This window comes from Vicia villosa, linkage group LG6 (assembly GCF_029867415.1).
Source record: "Vicia villosa cultivar HV-30 ecotype Madison, WI linkage group LG6, Vvil1.0, whole genome shotgun sequence".
Classification (NCBI taxonomy): Eukaryota; Viridiplantae; Streptophyta; class Magnoliopsida; order Fabales; family Fabaceae; genus Vicia; species Vicia villosa.
In genome coordinates this window covers 11,873,695-11,891,752 of record NC_081185.1, presented here as the reverse complement: position 1 = coordinate 11,891,752, position 18,058 = coordinate 11,873,695, and the positions used below count along the sequence as shown (strand labels likewise).

The window sequence follows — 18,058 nt, the reverse complement described above, 5'->3', positions numbered from 1 at the left end:
GATTGTTTCGCTTGGGACTACGACGAGATGCCTGGTTTAGGGAGAGACCTGGTCGAACTAAAATTACCGATAAAAGAAGGGAAGAAGCCCATAAAGCAGACTCCTAGGAGGTTCGCACCAGAGATTCATTCGAAGATCAAAGCATAGGTCGAGAGACTTCTACGTTGCAAGTTCATTAGAACTACCAGGTATGTTGAATGGATTGCTAATATTGTGCTGGTTATTAAAAAGAACGGTTCATTAAGAGTATGCATAGATTTTCGTGATCTTAATGCAGCAACGCCTAAGGATGAATATCCCATGCCTGTGGCAGAAATGTTAGTAGATTCAGCCGCAGGCTTCGAATATCTAAGTATGTTGGATGGATATTCCGGGTATAACCAAATCTTCATTGCAGAAGAAGATGTGTCTAAAACAGCTTTTCGTTGCCCGAGGGCCATAGGCACCTACTAATGGGTTGTAATGCCTTTTGGTCTAAAAAATGCTGGGGCAACTTATCAAAGAGCAATGAATTCTATATTCCATGATTTTATAGAAACTTTCATACAAGTATACATAGATGACATTGTGGTGAAATTTGTTTCGGATAACAGTCATCTGGACCATCTGAGCCAATCATTCGAGAGAATGAGAATACATGGCTTAAAGATGAACCCCCTTAAATGTGCTTTCTTTGTGTAGGCTGGAGATTTCCTGGGCTTCGTTGTCCACAAAAAGGGAATAGAAATTAATCAAAATAAAACAAAGGCTATTATGGAAACAAAGTCTCCATCCACGAAGAAAGAATTACAGTCTTTACTGGGAAAGATAAACTTCTTGAGAAGATTCATCTCTAACTTGAGTGGACGCACGCAAGCTTTTTCTCCTTTACTTCGACTAAAGCAAGGAAAGTTCGAATGGCGTGCTGAACATCAAGAAGCCTTCGAGAAGATCAAGCAATACTTGATGCATCCACCAATATTATCTCCCCCAAATGGGAAGAAACACATGCGCTTGTATATTTCAGCGTCAGATAATACAATAGGTAGCATGTTAGCTCAAGAAGACGATAATGGCATCGAAAGAGCCATTTATTACTTAAGTAGAGTACTCAATGATGCAGAGACTAGGTATAGTGCAATAGAAAAACTCTGCCTTTGTCTATATTTCTCTTGTATCAAACTTGAGTATTATATAAAGCCAGTTTATGTTTCATCTCATTGCGATGTTATTAAACACATGCTATCAAAGCCTATATTGCATGGTCGAATTGGCAAGTGGGCGTTGGCCCTTACTGAGTACTCTTTGATATTTCAACCCCTTAAAGCAATGAAAGGTCTGATCGTTTCAGATTTCATTGTTGACCATGCAGTGGTTGAAAACCCTCAACAATATGTAGAATTGAAGCCTTGGAAGTTATACTTCGACGGTTCGACTCATCAGGAAGGAACCGGCGTTGGAATTCTGATAATTTATCCTGATGGAATTCCAACAAAGCTCAAGTATAAAATCGAAGGTCCCCTGTGCTCCAACAACGAAGCTGAATATGAAGCACTAATTGCAGGACTTGAAGCTTTGTTAGAATTGGGGGCAACCAGAGTCGAAATTAAAGGAGACTCCGAACTAGTGATCAAACAACTGACAAAGGAATACAAATGTATCAAAGAAAATTTGATCATGTATTTTGTCATAGCAAATAGGTTGCTCAAAAAATTCGAATATGTGGAATTAAATCACGTTTCAAGATTGAATAATCAAGAAGCAAATGATTTGGCCCAGTTAGCTTCAGGATACAGGGTATCAAAGGAAAAACTAGAGGAACTGATCGAAGTGAGAGGTAGAGCAATGGCTACAAAACTTTCCCCAAGTGATTTGGAGAACTCACAATTAGGTTTTGCCAACAAACAAGAGTTTGAAGTTTTGAATATAGACTCTTTAGCAGACACAGATTGGAGAAGTCCAATTGTGAACTATTTAAAAGATCCTTCGACAGACACGGAGAGAAAGGTAAAATATCGTGCTTTATCATACTTTTTAATGGGAAATGAATTGTTTAAGAAAACTCCCGGAGGAGTTTTATTAAAGTGTCTGGGCGAAGCGGAAGCATATTTGGCTCTCTCAAATGTACATAGCGGAGCATGTGGTGCGCACCAAGCGGGGCACAAAATGAAATGGCTTTTGTTTCGATACGGAATGTATTGGCCTTCTATGTTGAAAGATTGCATAGAATTTGCAAAGGGTTGTCAAGAATGTCAAGAACATGCAGGTATTCAACATGCTCCTCCAAACGAGTTAAGTTCAATAATAAAACCATGGCCTTTTAGAGGTTGGGCATTAGATTTAATTGGAGAAATTCACCCCAAGTCTTCTAGAGGTCAAAGATATATTTTGGTAGGAATAGACTACTTCACAAAATGGGTCGAAGTGATATCACTTGCGAATGTGGATCAGGAAGCTGTGATTGAATTTATTCAAAAACACATCATATACAGATTCGAAATCCCAGAAAGTATAACCACAGACCAAGGATCAGTGTTCACTGGGCGAAAGATGCAAGATTTCGCCAAAGATATGGGGTTCAAGTTGTTTACCTCTACACCTTACTATGCTCAGGCAAATGGACAAGTTGAAGCAGCAAATAAGATAATAATTGGTCTTATAAAGAAACATGTAGGGAAAAACCCAAAAATTAGCATAAAACTTTGGACCAAGCACTTTGGGCTTGTCGAACATCGCCAAAAGAAGCTACAAACACAATGCCTTTCCAATTGACGTTTGGACACGATGCAGTGCTTCCAGTCGAAATATACTTGCAATCAGTCAGGATCCAAAGACAAGCAGAAATTCCTCCAAATACTTACTGGGAATTGATGATGAACGAATTAGTAGATTTGGACGAAGACAGACTTCGAGCGTTGGAGATGATAAAAAGACAAAAAGAAAGGGTATCCAGAGCATACAATAAAAAGGTGAAAGGTAAAACGTTTATCAGTAATGACTTAGTTTGGAAAGCTATTTTACCTATAGATCGAAAGAATCAGGCGTTAGGTAAATGGTCCCCACATTGGGAAGGCCCTTTTCGAATCTTAAAAGTATTCTCAAATAACGCTTATGAGATAGAAGAATTGGCAGAAGATCGCAGGATCTTAAGAGTAAATGGGAAGTATCTGAAAAGATACAAACCAAGCATGCACGAAGTAAAGATTGCAAAAACGTAGAGATTCAGAGTATACTATGTAGGCCAAAATGTGCGAACAAACACCAAAATGGCCTTGTATTTCAAGCAAGCGTGTGTGGTAAACACAGTAAGAAGACAAAGAAACGTTAAAAGATATTCCATTAGTGCCAAAGAATACATCCATTACAGAGGAGATAGTTCCCACGAACATTGAGGGTTACAAAAAAGCTAAAAGCATGATAGGGATAAACAAAAGAAGCATTCAAAATAAAACTAAGACCTATAATGCCTCTATCAAAAGCCTAAAACAACCAACCCCCTAGTTGATCCTTTGATCCAAACCCTCCAAGGATAGCAGAGGTAAGCTTTCTGCCTCGAACTTGTCCAGAGATCCAGACCTACGCATCCTTCTCACTATTCCCTTTTTGAGGAACAGGTAGGACAAAAATCTTCCATAAGGAAGACATGCTACCATGCCTTGACGTGCAGCAGCCATGGAAACAGCTTCGACAAGCCCTTTGAAGATCAGCAGTGGAAAGTTGATTTTCTTTCCTCGAAGGGCACAGAGTAGGAATTCCAGATCCTCCATCATGATGCTATCTAGGACATGGCTTCGTGGGCGGAAGTTGCCCACTAAAAGCTGATGCCAAATCCTAATGACTTTGGCGCTGAAAGGATCATTTTCCATGAGGGCCCTTAGCATATGGTAGGTAGTCATGTTGATGGTATTATCATCAAATGATTCTCCAGAGTTGTTGCATCTCAGCAAGTCAGAGATGGTGGAGGGAGTAATGGTGATATGGGCTCTTCGAACCTCAGAGACGATGGTGGTTCTGCCTTCTGGATCTATGCGCAGAGACGCAAACATCCAAAAGTCTGCTAACATGTTGGGATAAACAGAACCCTCCAAGATTTCGTGATAGAACTGGAGTTCTTGGTTAGCAAAGAGGGCACTGATGCTGATATGGTTTTCATCAAACTCTTCCTCAGAAAGTTTGAACTCTTTCTTGATACAAGCTCTGATGGTATTGTAGGTTAAGGGTTGCGCCATTTGAGAAAGAAAAAAGATTTTGTTAAACTCTGTGTTTGAGAGGATGCAAGAGGAAGAGAGCAAAATGTTGATAAGAGTTTAGGGAAAAGGTGAAAAAGAAGTGGAAGGCTAACGCTTTATATAGAGTAAGTTGGAAATGAAACGACGGTTCACGTTAAGTGTTTGATTGGACTGCGTTTGGTATTCCAAAGAGAAGTTATGGCCTCCGCCGTTTCCCGCCTTGGGAGTTGAAGTATAATCATAATGAAAACTGATACACACACGTCTCAAATAGACGTTTTGAAAAAGGTGATGTCATCATTTAATGATGGTTATGGCTAAGGGAAGTGGAAACGTCAATTCTAGGCTCAAGGGGCTGCGAAGGGTAATCATGTCACGTGGTTACATTTATTAAAATCACTGTGACAAATAAAAATATATTTTGGCAAATTTTAAGAATTGCTAAGATACTACTCATGACGACTGCAAAACGAGATATATGGGAAGATTGAAAGGTAAAGTTGCACATATATATATTCTTAGAGAAATCTGATTACAAAACAATTTAAGTACACAGCACAAAAGGAAGTACGAAGTTTAAAGCAACTAGTTAAAGTCTCTAGGAAGATTATCTTTTATCTTCGAATACCGAGCTTCCCATGAAGACATACGATGTTCAAGCAATGCCCGATGTTTCTTCAGTTCTTCAATTTCTGGCACTAGCTTCTGTGCAGCCTCGAAGTGTTGGATCCCTAACTGCGCCACTTCAGTCAGTTTTTGCTGATTGGTTTGTTGGATTGTCACTTGACGAGACTCAACACTCTTTATCTTCTCTTCGAGCTGTGCAATTTCCTGTCTCCAGGATTTGATGTTCGCTTCGCACTCGTCATATTCTTTCTGGTTCTTCGAGCGTTCAAGCTGAAGGGCGTCAGCCATTTTTGTCGCGTCAGTAGCAGCTTTCCATGAAGAACCATGAGAAGCCACCTTTGTCGTGAGTTGTTCGTCAACAGTTCGTTTTCGAAGAATGTTGGACTCAAGTTGATCAATTAGAGAACCCATTAAAACAATCACCCCTGAGACTTCCTCTGAGACCAGAAGTAAATCCACCTTCTTCAAAAGTTGGTTCAAGCTATGACATCTAGTAGGGTCCTTACTTAGAACCTCAACAAGGTTGGTTTCGAAGAACTTTTCCCCTATTTGACGAAGAAGACTAGGAATATCATCCTTGTCATCAGACTATGCCTGAACACTTGGAGAAGTTTCTGGCCCAAGGGGCGAAATGTTATCAACATTCATCATGGCTTTGAGGAAGCTCAATGGATCAGTTTTCTTGAGTTGCTTTAGTTCTGAGGGAGTAAGCATCACAGGGGCCTGCTTCGAAGTAGCCACAGGAGTGACTGTAGTCCCAAGGTTCGAAGTTTCATTAGAACCAGTCGTAGCCAATTTGGAAGTTTCCTCCGCAGCATCTTGTTCAGATTCAGTATCTTCGCTGCCAGTTGGTTGCCCAACTGCATTATCACTATCTGAACATTGACGATCTTCGCCCATATTTTCATTTTTGTGAGTGGGAGGAGAATCATCATTTGAATGGCTTTCTTCAGCCGCTGCAGTAGGAATGATGGTTACAAGAGGCTGAGTATCTTCGACAACTTGTGAAAGCACGAGAGGTTTGTGTCGAGAGACACCTGTATTGAGCATTTAGAAGTGATTAAAATAAGGAGAATGCAAGAAATTCACCTGTCATTCGAAAGAATATACGCTTACCTTGAAGATTTTCAAGATCAATAGTGAGACTAGAAGTCTTGAGATCAGAAGTAGCGGTACCCACATCATCCTGCATTTATAAGGTAAAATGTTGAACTTAATCGTTAAAGTTAAAATTCATGAAGATGATTGTGTTATGAAGTCCAAATACCACACTTCGAAGAGATTACTTTTGAACATATTCCTCGAGAAGAAAATCAGCTAGCAGATGCATTAGCTACCATGTCATCCATGTTCAAGGTCAGATGGGACAACGAGGCTCCTATAGTTATTATCTAAAGACATGACGAACCCGCATGCTGTTACGAGATAGTTACTAACGAGGTCGAAGAAAAACCATGGTTTCATGAAGTAAAAAGATACCTCGAGAATCAAGAGTACCCTGAAGGGGCATCTATCAATGACAAAAAATTCTTAAGGAGGTTCGCGTCCAAGTTCTTTCTGAGCAATGGAACCTTATACAAGCGTAATCATGATTCAACTTTTCTTCGTTGTGTGAACAAGAAGGAAGCAGAGGAAATCATGGAAGACATGCATGATGGTACTTTTGGAACCCATTCTAGTGGACACATTATGGCTAAAAAGATTCTGAGAGCAGGTTACTATTGGTCCACTATGGAAACTGACTGTCACCAGCATTCCAGAACTTGTCACAAGTGTCAGATCTATGCTGACAAAGTACACGTACCTCCAGTTCCACTGAATGTTCTGACAGCTCTTTGGCCTTTTGCAATGTGGGAAATCAAACCTACTGCTTCCAATGGACATCGCTTCATCCTCGTGGCCATTGATTACTTCACCAAATGGGTAGAAGTTTCTTCATTCGCCTCCGCTACCAAGAACGTGGTGGCTCGATTCATTAAGCACAACCTTATTTGTCGATATGGCATCCCCGAAACGATTATCACAGACAATGGTACCAACTTGAACAACAAGATGATTACTGTGACTTTTATGTAGTATAACACCTGAAAATCTTCCAAAATACAAATGTATAAAAGTTTAACGAACTTAGTCTATTTTATGTGGTATATAGCACATGAAAATCTTCCAAAATATCAAAGTTTGCAAGTTTAACCAACTTTGTAAATTTTATTTAATATAACACACAAAAATCTTCAGAAAAGGAATAAACTTTGCAAGTTTAACAAACTTCGTGACTTTTATGTAGTATGACTCACGAAAATCTTCCAAAATACCAATGTATGCAAGTTTATCGTTTTTCGTATATTTATGAAGTATAGAAAATGAAAATCATCCCAAAATACCAAAGTTTGTATGTTTCGCGAACTTCGTTAATTTTATGTAGTAAAGCACAAGAAAATCTTCCAAAATAACAATGTATACAAGTTTGTCGAAATTCATGTATTTTATGTAGTATAGCATACAAAAATCATCAAAAATATCAAACATTGAAAGTTTAACAAACTTCGTGACTTTTACGTAGCATTGCACACGAAAATCTTTGAAAATTTCAATGTATAAGAGTTTAACCAACTTCGTGACTTTTATGTAGTATAGCACACGAAAAATTTTCAAAAAGATCAAACTTTGCAAGTTTAACGAATTTCGTGACTTTTATGTAGTATATAACACACGAAAATCTTTGAAAATACCAATTTTTTGCAAGTTAATGAATTTCGTGACTTTTTTTTAGTATAGCACACAAAAATCTTCAAAAGACCAAGATTTCCAAGTTTAACGAACTTCGTAAGGTTAATGTAGTATAGCACCCAAAAATCATCCAAAATACAATGTATGCAAGTTTAACGAACTTCGTGACTTTTATGTAGCATACCACACGAAAATATTCAAAAAGACCAAATTTTGTAGGTTTAACAAAATTCGTGAGTTTAATGTAGTATACCACGCGAAAATCTATTAAATTAACAATGTATGCAAGTTTATCGAACTTCGTGTATTTTATGTTGTATAGCACAGAAAAATATTCCAAAATTCCAAAGTTTGCAAGATAAACGAAATTCTTGAATTATTTGTAGTATAGCACACGAAAATCTTCCAAAATTACAATGTATGCAAGTTTAACAAACTCCTCGACCTTTATGTAGTATAGCACACGTAAAATCTTCAAAAAGATCAAATTTTGCAAGTTTAACGAACTTGTGAGTTTTATGTAGTAAAACACACGAAATTCTTCGAAAATACCAACGTATAAAAGATAAACGAACTTCGTGTATTCTATGTAGTATAGCACGTGAAAATCTTCGAAAATATCAAAGTTTGCAAGTTTAACAAACATTGTGAGTTTTATGTAGTATAGCACACAAAAAATCTTCAAAAAAGAAAAAACATTGCAAGTTAAACGATCTTCGTGACTTTTATATAGTATATAGAACACGAAATTCAAGACTTTTATGAAGTATATAGAACACGAAAATATTCAAAATTACCAAACTTTGCAAGTTTAACAAACTTCGTGACTTTTATGTAGCACACGAAAATATTCAAGAAGGCCAAATTTTACAAGTTTAACGACATTCGTGACTTTTATGTAGTATAGCACACAAAAATCTTCCAAAATATAAATGTATGCAAGTTTATCGAACTTCGGGACTTTTATGTTGTATTGAAAACAAAAATCTTCCAAAATATCAAACTTTTGCAACTTTAACGAACTTAATGTCTTTTATGTAGTATACCACACGAAAATCTTCAAATAGACCAAACATTGCAAGTTTAACGAATTTCGTGACTTTTATGTAGTAAATAGCACACGAGAATCTTCCAAAATAACAAATTTTTCAGGTTTAATGAATTTCATGACTTTTATGTAGTATAGCACACAAATCTTCAAAAACACTTGAAAGTTTCACGACTTCATGACTTTTATGTGGTATAGCATACGTAAATCTTCCAAAATAAAATGTATGCAAGTTTAGTGAACTTCTTAACTTTTATGTTGTATAACACACGAAACTTCTTCAAGGATGCCAAATTTTGCAAGTTTAACTAACTTTGTGACTTTTATGTAGTATAACACATGAAAATCTTCCAAAATACAAATGTATAAAAGTTAAACGAACTTCGGGTATTCTATGTGGTATATAGCACATGAAAATCTTCAAAAATATCAAAGTTTGCAAGTTTAACCAACTTTGTAAATTTAATGTAGTATAGCACACAAAAATCTTCAAAAAAGAATAAACTTTACAAGTTTAAGGAATTTCATGAATACCAACGTATCCGTGTTTCTCTTTAGTCCTTTAACTAAAAAACGTTATAAAGTAGTCCCTTAAAAATACTTTTGTTACCTAAAATAGTCTCAATCATTAGTTTTTCTAGAAAAAAAACGTTAAGTACTGACTACGTGACATGACAGGTAGATAAATGGCAAAATATTGACTCTGTAAGTATGTTATAAACGCCTTCTAGGGTTGAATCATCATCTTCCTATTTCATGATGATCCAACCCTAAAAGGCGTTTATAACACATTTGCTCAGTTAACATTTTCCGTTTGCCTATCTGTCATGCCACGTAGTTAGTACTTAACATTTTTTTAGAAAAAAAAACAGCGGAAACTATTTCAAATAATAAAATGGTTTTTAAGGAGACAACTTTGTAATTTTTTTTAGATAAGGGACTAAAGTGAAATATTAAATTAAATTAAGGGAGTGTAAATGAAGTCAATGGTCATCAACTAGCTTGTGACAAAATAGTCAATTTGTAGTTTGTTTGTGTAGGGACACCACTTTTTAGTCTATAGTGCCATTATTTATTCAAAGACTTTGTGGAGTCTTCACTAAGTCTTCGTCTTCCTGTAAAACAAACAATCATCTCATGGGAGATGTATATGTGCTCCGGAAAATATGACTAGTTTTAAGAATTGTATTTGGTCATAGTTTTGTAAGAGAAAATTATAATGTTGTTTTTGTTCTGTATGTCGATATATTGAGTTTTATATTCTGTCTCCATATAGTTTTTCATATCAATTTTAAGTCTCACTTTAAAAACTATAATAATACTTTTGAATTGTAAAATGAAAAATAAACTTCCTTGCTCTGGATTGTGTGATAATGATCATGCGGCTTCTAATATTTTGACTGTGTGAATTGTTAAAATTTTGACTTTGAAGATTTCACTCGCATTTGGTTTGGGCCGGCCCGGTTTGAAAATGATATAGAAGTAAGAATATGAGAGCTTAACACAAAAATATAAATAAAAATTATAATTTTTTATCTGAAAATTAAAATTGCAAGCGAAATAAGTTGAAAACTAATAAAAAGAATTTAAACTTTTATAAGTAGAGAAGTAATTATGATAACTATTTCAAAAGAAAAGGACTTAGGAAGTTGAAAATTATGATTAAGAGCAATTAAGTCGAGTAAAAAAAATTAGTTATGGTGATATTTTTTGATAAGGTATCACATCTAGCAGCAACGAAAATGATACTAAGGTATCTTAAAGGAACTCTCGACTATGATATTTTATTTTTTGCAGCTGGTGAAAGAAAAGAATGCAAATTTATGGGTTACACTGACTCAAGTTGGTGTAGTGATGTTGAGGATAGAAAAACCACAACTGGTTATGCGTTTATGTTAGGTGGGGCACCTGTTGCATGAAACTCGAAAAAAGAATAAGTAGTAGCATTTTCGTCGTGTCAAGCAAAGTACATAGTTGCTTCTCTTTGAGCATGTCAAGCAACAAGGATGGTGAATCTGGTCGAAGAAATCACAGGGAATAATCATGAGGCAATTACCATGAAGATCGATAGCATGTAAGCAATCAATCTAGAAAATAATCCGATAACACATGGAAGAAGCATGCAGATCGAAATGAAGTTCTATTATCTTCGAGAGCAGGTAGCAAAAGAGAAGCTGAACTTGAAACACTGCAGAATTGAGAATCAGATTGTAGACATCATGAAAAAGGGCGTGTTGGTCGAAGTGTGTATTGAGAATATAATTCCTTGTGTCGAAGCATGATGCTCGACAAAAGCAAGGTAGTGTCGAAATAGCTTAGTGTGTCAAAGTTGTGTAGTTGTCGAAACGTCAAATGAGTGTGCCTCGACAGAGATTTCGACTTAGGCTTATTTTGTATGAATTTGGTTATTTGCTTATGGAGCAAGAAAACTCAACCTATCAATAGGGAGTTATCCTATTTGTTGTAAGGTAGTGATTCACTTGCAGTTGCAAAGAATATAAAAAATCACAATTTAAGAGCAGAGAGAAACTTTGCAGAAACTCTCTTTCTTCTTCCCCTATTTTCCGAAACCCTAATTCTCTTTTTTTCACCAATTTATCTTTTTTTATCGATTGTGCATCAGAATCATCTTGCAATCAAATTTGATTGATTCACTTTAGGGAATAGTGAAGAACAAGAGGCGAATTCATTTGGTGTGATTGAATCTTGTTCATCAAGATTGATTCAAAATTCTCAATATGTTTAGTTAATTCCAACTTATCCCACTATATAGGCTCAAATGACCTTAATCTTAATGAATTCGACATCAATTTAGACTAGAACATGTGTTAACTTTGTTTTCTTTAAGCAAAGACAAATATATTAAATCAAAAGAAGAAGAACAAGCTGAGGGGACATAAACCTGAACCAGCAACCACAAGATCAACCCAAAAAAGGGTAATACATCAAATAAAAACAAAACTGGTAAAACAAACTGGACAATAGTGCAGTTAATGAAATCATAAACTTAGAGACGATACACACTTAACACAAATCAGCGAACACAACGCGAGAAACAAAACTAGATTGCAAAAGAAATGTGTGTACAAGTCTTAAAGCATCATAGCAAACTATAGAAGCAAACTCATCTCTTGAGGAACAACAACTGAATCTAACCATCAACACGGTAAAAGCTTCCCAGGCCCACAACTCGCAGCAGCACAAACGACGGGTATATGGCCATTTCTAGCCAAAATCATTCCAAATTCATTGAAACTGATTTAATCATACCAAAACTCCATAGCAACAAACACAAATCCAAATCTTTGAATCCTGCAGATCTCAACAAATCTGAAGCATATCCAGGAAACCAAAACTGAAAAGCAATCCACCAAACAGAAAACAGCAGCACAGGAAAACGACAACGAAAATAAATCAGCGTCGTTCACCGAAACTAACCTTCACTGCCAAAGTAGACCCAACATACAAACATCGCTACCGAGGTCGAGCTGAGGAACATACCCAAATGAGTTTCTGACGCACCAAGAGAACATCACAACTCAAACGCAGCAACCATTGCTAAAGAGGCGGCGCTGGAGCTCTCCTAGTTGAAAACCAGAGCTATGGTGTTGACAGTTATCACGACATACAATAACCATCTAGTGAAGCATTGGGCGAAACTAACCACTCCATTTTTTAAACAGACCTAAACAAAAGTAGTGGCAGATCCGGTGCTAAGAAAACTCCATCAGGGTTAAGGATGATGTTGCCACGACAGCTTCAACACTAGCAGCTCTGCTACCTCTATTGGGACTATAGGTGGTACGATCTTGAAGGGCTTCACACCACCTCCTGTTGCTACATCGTGACAAGAAAAGACTTGGGTTTAAGGAAGAAAGAGGCGGCATACGGTTGTGGTCAAGAGAGAGAAGAGAGCTTTTACCACAGGTGTTAACTTAAAATGCAAAAAGAATAATTTAATTTGATTGATAATTTTTAACTTAAGCATTTTGATTGTTAGAAAACAAGATGGATGTATTTGTTACTTCCTCTCCATTATTGCATCAATTTGTTTCTTTCATATTGGATTATGCAAACCCAAAATAGTGTCAAATTTTTCTTTTTCATTAGAAAGGAATTTTCCTCTTTCGTTTTCCACTAAACTCCTACACATGATATTATTAATTTTTATAATAAAACCTAGACAAAAAGAAAGTATAAGATAAGACAAATAAAAAGGAATCAAAGAAAGAAGAAAAAAACTAGAGAAAACGATATAAATCCAGCCAATAAGACGCATATAAGTCCAACCATTCTATTGTTTCATTTCCAAATCTCCACTAAGGAAAATTCGACGATTTCAAAATTGCTACTAATTTTTGACCAGTTCCTATTGATGTTGTTTCTTAGCATTTTCCATACCTTGCACTTAATTTTCATTTGCAAAATAATTCATTTTTCGATGACTACTACTTTCTTTTATTTAAGATTAAGCTTATACAATACTAACATAATTTTCCAAATTAATAAAGTCTTTACAAAAAATGCTTATACAAGAATTCGTCATGTTTTACTAGTGACGGATATTTTAAAATGGATACATCGATAATTTTAAATAAAAAACATATGTAGGAGATTGAGATAAAACAAAATTGTTTGAATTTGAAATAGAGATTAATTTAATGAATCAGTTAAAATTAGACAATTTAATCCGTAGAACTTAAAATGACCATAAAAATTGATGAACTATAAAGTTAACTAAACGAGTATAGTTTTCATTATTCTTGGCAATGTACAGCTCAAAACAACTGAATAAACTTAAAAAATCAAATCAAAAAAGGCGTTGAACTCAATACTAATAGAAATCTTGATGTGATAACCACCGTCAAGAACGAAGCAATACTGCTGCGAGAAATAGAGAGTTTTTTGAACAACAAGAAGCTGTTTGATTCACGATGAGAGGGAAGAGGGAAAAAAACTGAGTTGGTTATTACGGTTTTTCATTCACTTTGTCATTAAGTGTTAATGATTACAAGCAAAACAGAATAATCGTCGGAGAGAACAACCTATTTATATAATACTAGCATATGTATGGCATGTATGATGATACGTGACATGTATGGCTATTGTCAAAGTTTTAAAAAACAGTCGCGGTCATGTTTTGGTCGTGTTGCGGCTTTTGTAATTCCGGTCGATATAAGTGTTGTGTTGGAAAACAAAAGTTGTTGCGGTGTGAATTTCTCACAATATTGCATAAAATTGGATTTCTGTAAAAAGAGTTGGATTCCTATAATAGTGTGATTTCGTTTCTACAATAAAACAAAATTTTAGTTCAAAATTTCAACATTTTGATTTTTTTTAAAAGGCATTTGATTTGTACTTTAAAAATAAAAAATTTAGTCAATAACAGTGTCTTAACGACTGTAAAGGTATTTCGCGAGCATAACGGCTATTTGTCGCGTCCGTAACGGTGTTTTGTCTGTGATTTTTTTCTCAGCCTTAAACTAGTGAATAACAGTATCGGAAGACTCCGATACCGTTTTGTCGCGGCCGTATTCGCGATCACAGAGCGTTTTTTAAAACCTTGGCTTTTGCATAGTAAAATACATAAACAACTTCGACTACTACATGTTAGAATATACTTCAACTATAACATGTACATCTCAGTCGAACCATGAACCTATCCTTGTCGAGACTAGAGTTCGATCCAATGCTACACTGATAAAATGGTTATGGATTAATCTCAAAATATGTATATAGTAATATATTTCTATCCAACCGTTGATTTTAAAATATTTATTAAATACATGTTATGGCGAGAGGGTAACTCCAGGTGTAATTTTCCCGCCTTAATTTGACAAATTTTTGTTATATTTTATTTATAATAAATTAAAATGAAAAGTATATGTCATTGGACGCTGACACAGTGTTTATGGACATTATTTTCCCTTGTAATACACATTCCCATTATATATTCAACTTGGAAGCATAGCAAGCACCAACAACAAATATTTCTTAAGGTATGGCTAACTCCCTAAACAACATCCTTCCCACTAAAATCACCCTACCCTTATTTGTAGCTTTGTTTCTCCTTTATCTATCGTTCCCTCTAGTGGTTTACTCATCATACGATATTTTAGCCCTGAATTGTGGCCATTCCATTGATACTACCTTTGAAAACCGAACCTGGGTTGGTGACATCGAAAATACCAAACTGTTTTCTATCACTGATTCTGTCAAAGCCAAACCAACTCCTAACTCTGATTCTGTTACCCAAATTCCATTTACCTCAGCGCGTATTTCTTTTTCAAATTTCACATTCTCATTCCCTTCGATCACTAATGGCCCGGTCTTTCTTCGCCTCCATTTTTACCCGACATCTTATCAAAACTTTGAAACCTCACATGCTTCCTTCACCGTCGAAGTAGGAAATCAGTTTACCCTTCTCAAAGACTTTAACCCCTCACTTTGGCTTCAAAACGATAACAAGACAATCGTCAAAGAATACTGCATCCAAGTCAAACCTAATGAGAGTCTTAACTTAACTTTTATTCCCGAAATCACAAACCAATTCAATGCTTTTGCTTTCATCAACGGAATCGAAATTGTGTCTATGCCTTCTTTTCTCTATTACACTAATCTCAGTGACACAAATTATCATATAAATTCTCTTGGCTTTGGCAACAACAACAGCGAAAGCCAAATTCGTAAAGACAAAGCTTTGGAAACCGTTTATAGAGTCAGTGTTGGTGGTAGTCAAGTTCCATCAAATGAAGATACAGGTATGTTTCGTTATTGGGAGGATGATTATCCTCGTTACTCGAAGAAACAATATCCACCGAGTATATCATCTGATTACTTACATGGTCTCAACTATGTAAAGAATACCATTCCAAATTATACTGCACCAGAAGCTGTTTACTTAACTGCAAGAACTTATGGAATGAATGAAACACACAATTATAATGTAACTTGGAACTTTGAAGTTGATTCTGCTTTTACTTATATGGTAAGGTTACATTTTTGTGAGTTTGATTCGCATATCAAGAACATCGGTGATAGAGTTTTTCAGATTTTCATAGCTAACACTTTGGCGGAGGAAAAGGCTGATGTGATAAGGTGGAGTGGTGGTAACAAGATTCCAGTTCATAAGGATTATGCTGTGACTATGGACACTCAACAAGGAAGCTCTCAAATTGAAAGAGTTAATCTTACAATCAAGCTACAACGATTACCAAAAGATATGTACACGATTTACCGTGATGTCAAGCTAAATGGAATCGAGATTTTGAAAATAAGTGACAACAATAAAAATCTTGCAGGATCAATATCAAAATCAGTTGATCTATCTAACAAATTTTCAACTGAATCGCCAAAGAAATTTAAGATCACAACAACTATCGGTGATGCGATTGCACTTTCAAGCATCGTGCTAATAATTGTTGGGGGAGTTACAATTTTTTGGCTAAGAGTAATTGTTGTGGGAATCGCAATTTTTTGGCTAAGAGGAAGATTTCAAAACTTCATTGAAGGTATCGTGCCCAAGACAAAGAATCAAGGGTCATCATCTTTGCCGCCCCATTTTTGTCGCTACTTTACATTGGAGGAGATCAAAGCGGCTACAAACAACTTCGATGATGTTTCCATCATTGGCGTTGGAGGGTTTGGCAATGTGTACAAAGGTTTTATTGATCGATCCACACCTGTTGCGATAAAACGCCTTAAACAGGGATCTCAACAAGGCGCCAACGAGTTCATGAACGAGATTGAATTGCTCTCCCAACTTCGCCATATTCACTTGGTATCCCTTGTCGGTTATTGTAATGATGACACGGAGATGATTCTAGTTTATGAGTTCATGCAACACGGTACTCTCTCCGAGTATCTCTATGGTTCCAATAACAAGAAATTACCGTGGAAACTAAGACTTGAGATTCTATTGGGAGCAGCAAGAGGGCTCCGTTATCTTCATGCTGAGGTGAAACAAAAGATAATACACCGTGATGTGAAGAGCACCAACATATTGTTGGATGAGAAATGGGTGGCTAAGGTTTCTGACTTCGGATTGTCCAAGGTGGGACCCATGGGGATATCGACTATCCATGTTAGCACAATGGTGAAGGGTAGTGTTGGGTATTTGGATCCTGAATATTATATGCTTGAAAGGTTGACTCTAAAATCAGATGTGTACTCATTCGGTGTGGTGCTTCTTGAGGTGTTGTGTGCTAGACCACCTTTGGTTCGCGATATGGACAAAAAGACAGCTAGTTTAGCTCTTTGGTTTCAAAGATGTTATGATGAAGGTGTGGCAATAGAACAAATAGTGGATCCGTTCCTAAGAGATTCTATCCCAAGTGGGTGTTTGAAATGTTATTGTGACTTGGCGTTGAGTTGTTTGCATGATGATGGGACTCAACGACCCTCAATGAGTCAAGTGGTTAGGGAATTAGAGTTAGCGTTGCAGTTGGTAATGGGGGAAGAAAGTAGTCAATTTGATAAGACCCAAACTGATGGAACACATATGAAAGAATCACAAGTCTTACAATCCATTAGTGACAAAGAAAGTTGCATGCATTTCACAAGATCTCGCACCTACAAGGAGGGCACAATAACTGCGAGGCCAAGTACTCAGGAACATTTTCTCTCTAATATTGAGAATTCAAGATTACGATCATATTCATGTTAAAACCTTAAAGTTTATATTTAGCAATGCAGAAAAGATGTTGTTTCATCGTTGCTTAAAGTTTTTACTAAGTTACGTCTTTTTATATTTGATTAATTAAAGTTATTATTATCTGAATTATAATTCTTGCACAGTCAATAAAGATAATAAGTAGTTATTTTAATTATTTTCATCATCCTAGTCATGTTGTTCGTGCTCATTCAACGTGGCTTATTGGAAAATGTTAGTGAGCCACTTGCTTGAGAGTTTATTCATTATGTAAGCAGAACTCTCCAAATGGTTATTCCAGTTCGTATAAGTAGAGAATCAATCTAATAATAGTAAAATTGATTTCTACAATCTTTCTTTATCTCATATGGTATTAGTTAAGCCATAAAAAGATCATTTATTCTTATCTAATTCCAAAACAAAACACAAGCAACCTCCAACCAAAAATGTTCAACTGCAAAACTCCATGGCAGCCAAATTTACAACAACCATTCCTAACCCCGCTGATGGCGTTCGCCCGTTCATCATCATGAATTTCACCAATACTATCAAACTCTCTGCCACCAACTACATCTCTTGGAAGTCTCAAATCTAAACCACACTAATCGGTTATGATCTCTTTCAATTTCTAATTGGCGAAAAACCTGTAACTCCACCAATAATCACAACCGGCACCACAATAATCACAACTGCCACCAATCTAGCCTACAGGGCCTGGATGCACCAAGATTAACTCCTCTATGGAGCCTTGCCGATACTCTCATAACACAAGTGGCACCCCTTGTCACTCGTTCC

The 18,058-nt window shown here is 36.2% G+C and overlaps 1 protein-coding gene across 1 annotated transcript; it reads left to right on the top strand.

Moving 5' to 3' along the window:
• Positions 1-14,597: 14,597 nt before the first annotated feature.
• LOC131608907 (receptor-like protein kinase FERONIA) lies at positions 14,598-17,462 on the top strand. Its single transcript, XM_058880491.1, has one exon. It carries the CDS (start codon positions 14,615-14,617, stop codon positions 17,276-17,278), a length of 2,664 nt encoding a protein of 887 aa, XP_058736474.1. The 5' UTR covers positions 14,598-14,614; the 3' UTR covers positions 17,279-17,462.
• Positions 17,463-18,058: the final 596 nt, after the last annotated feature.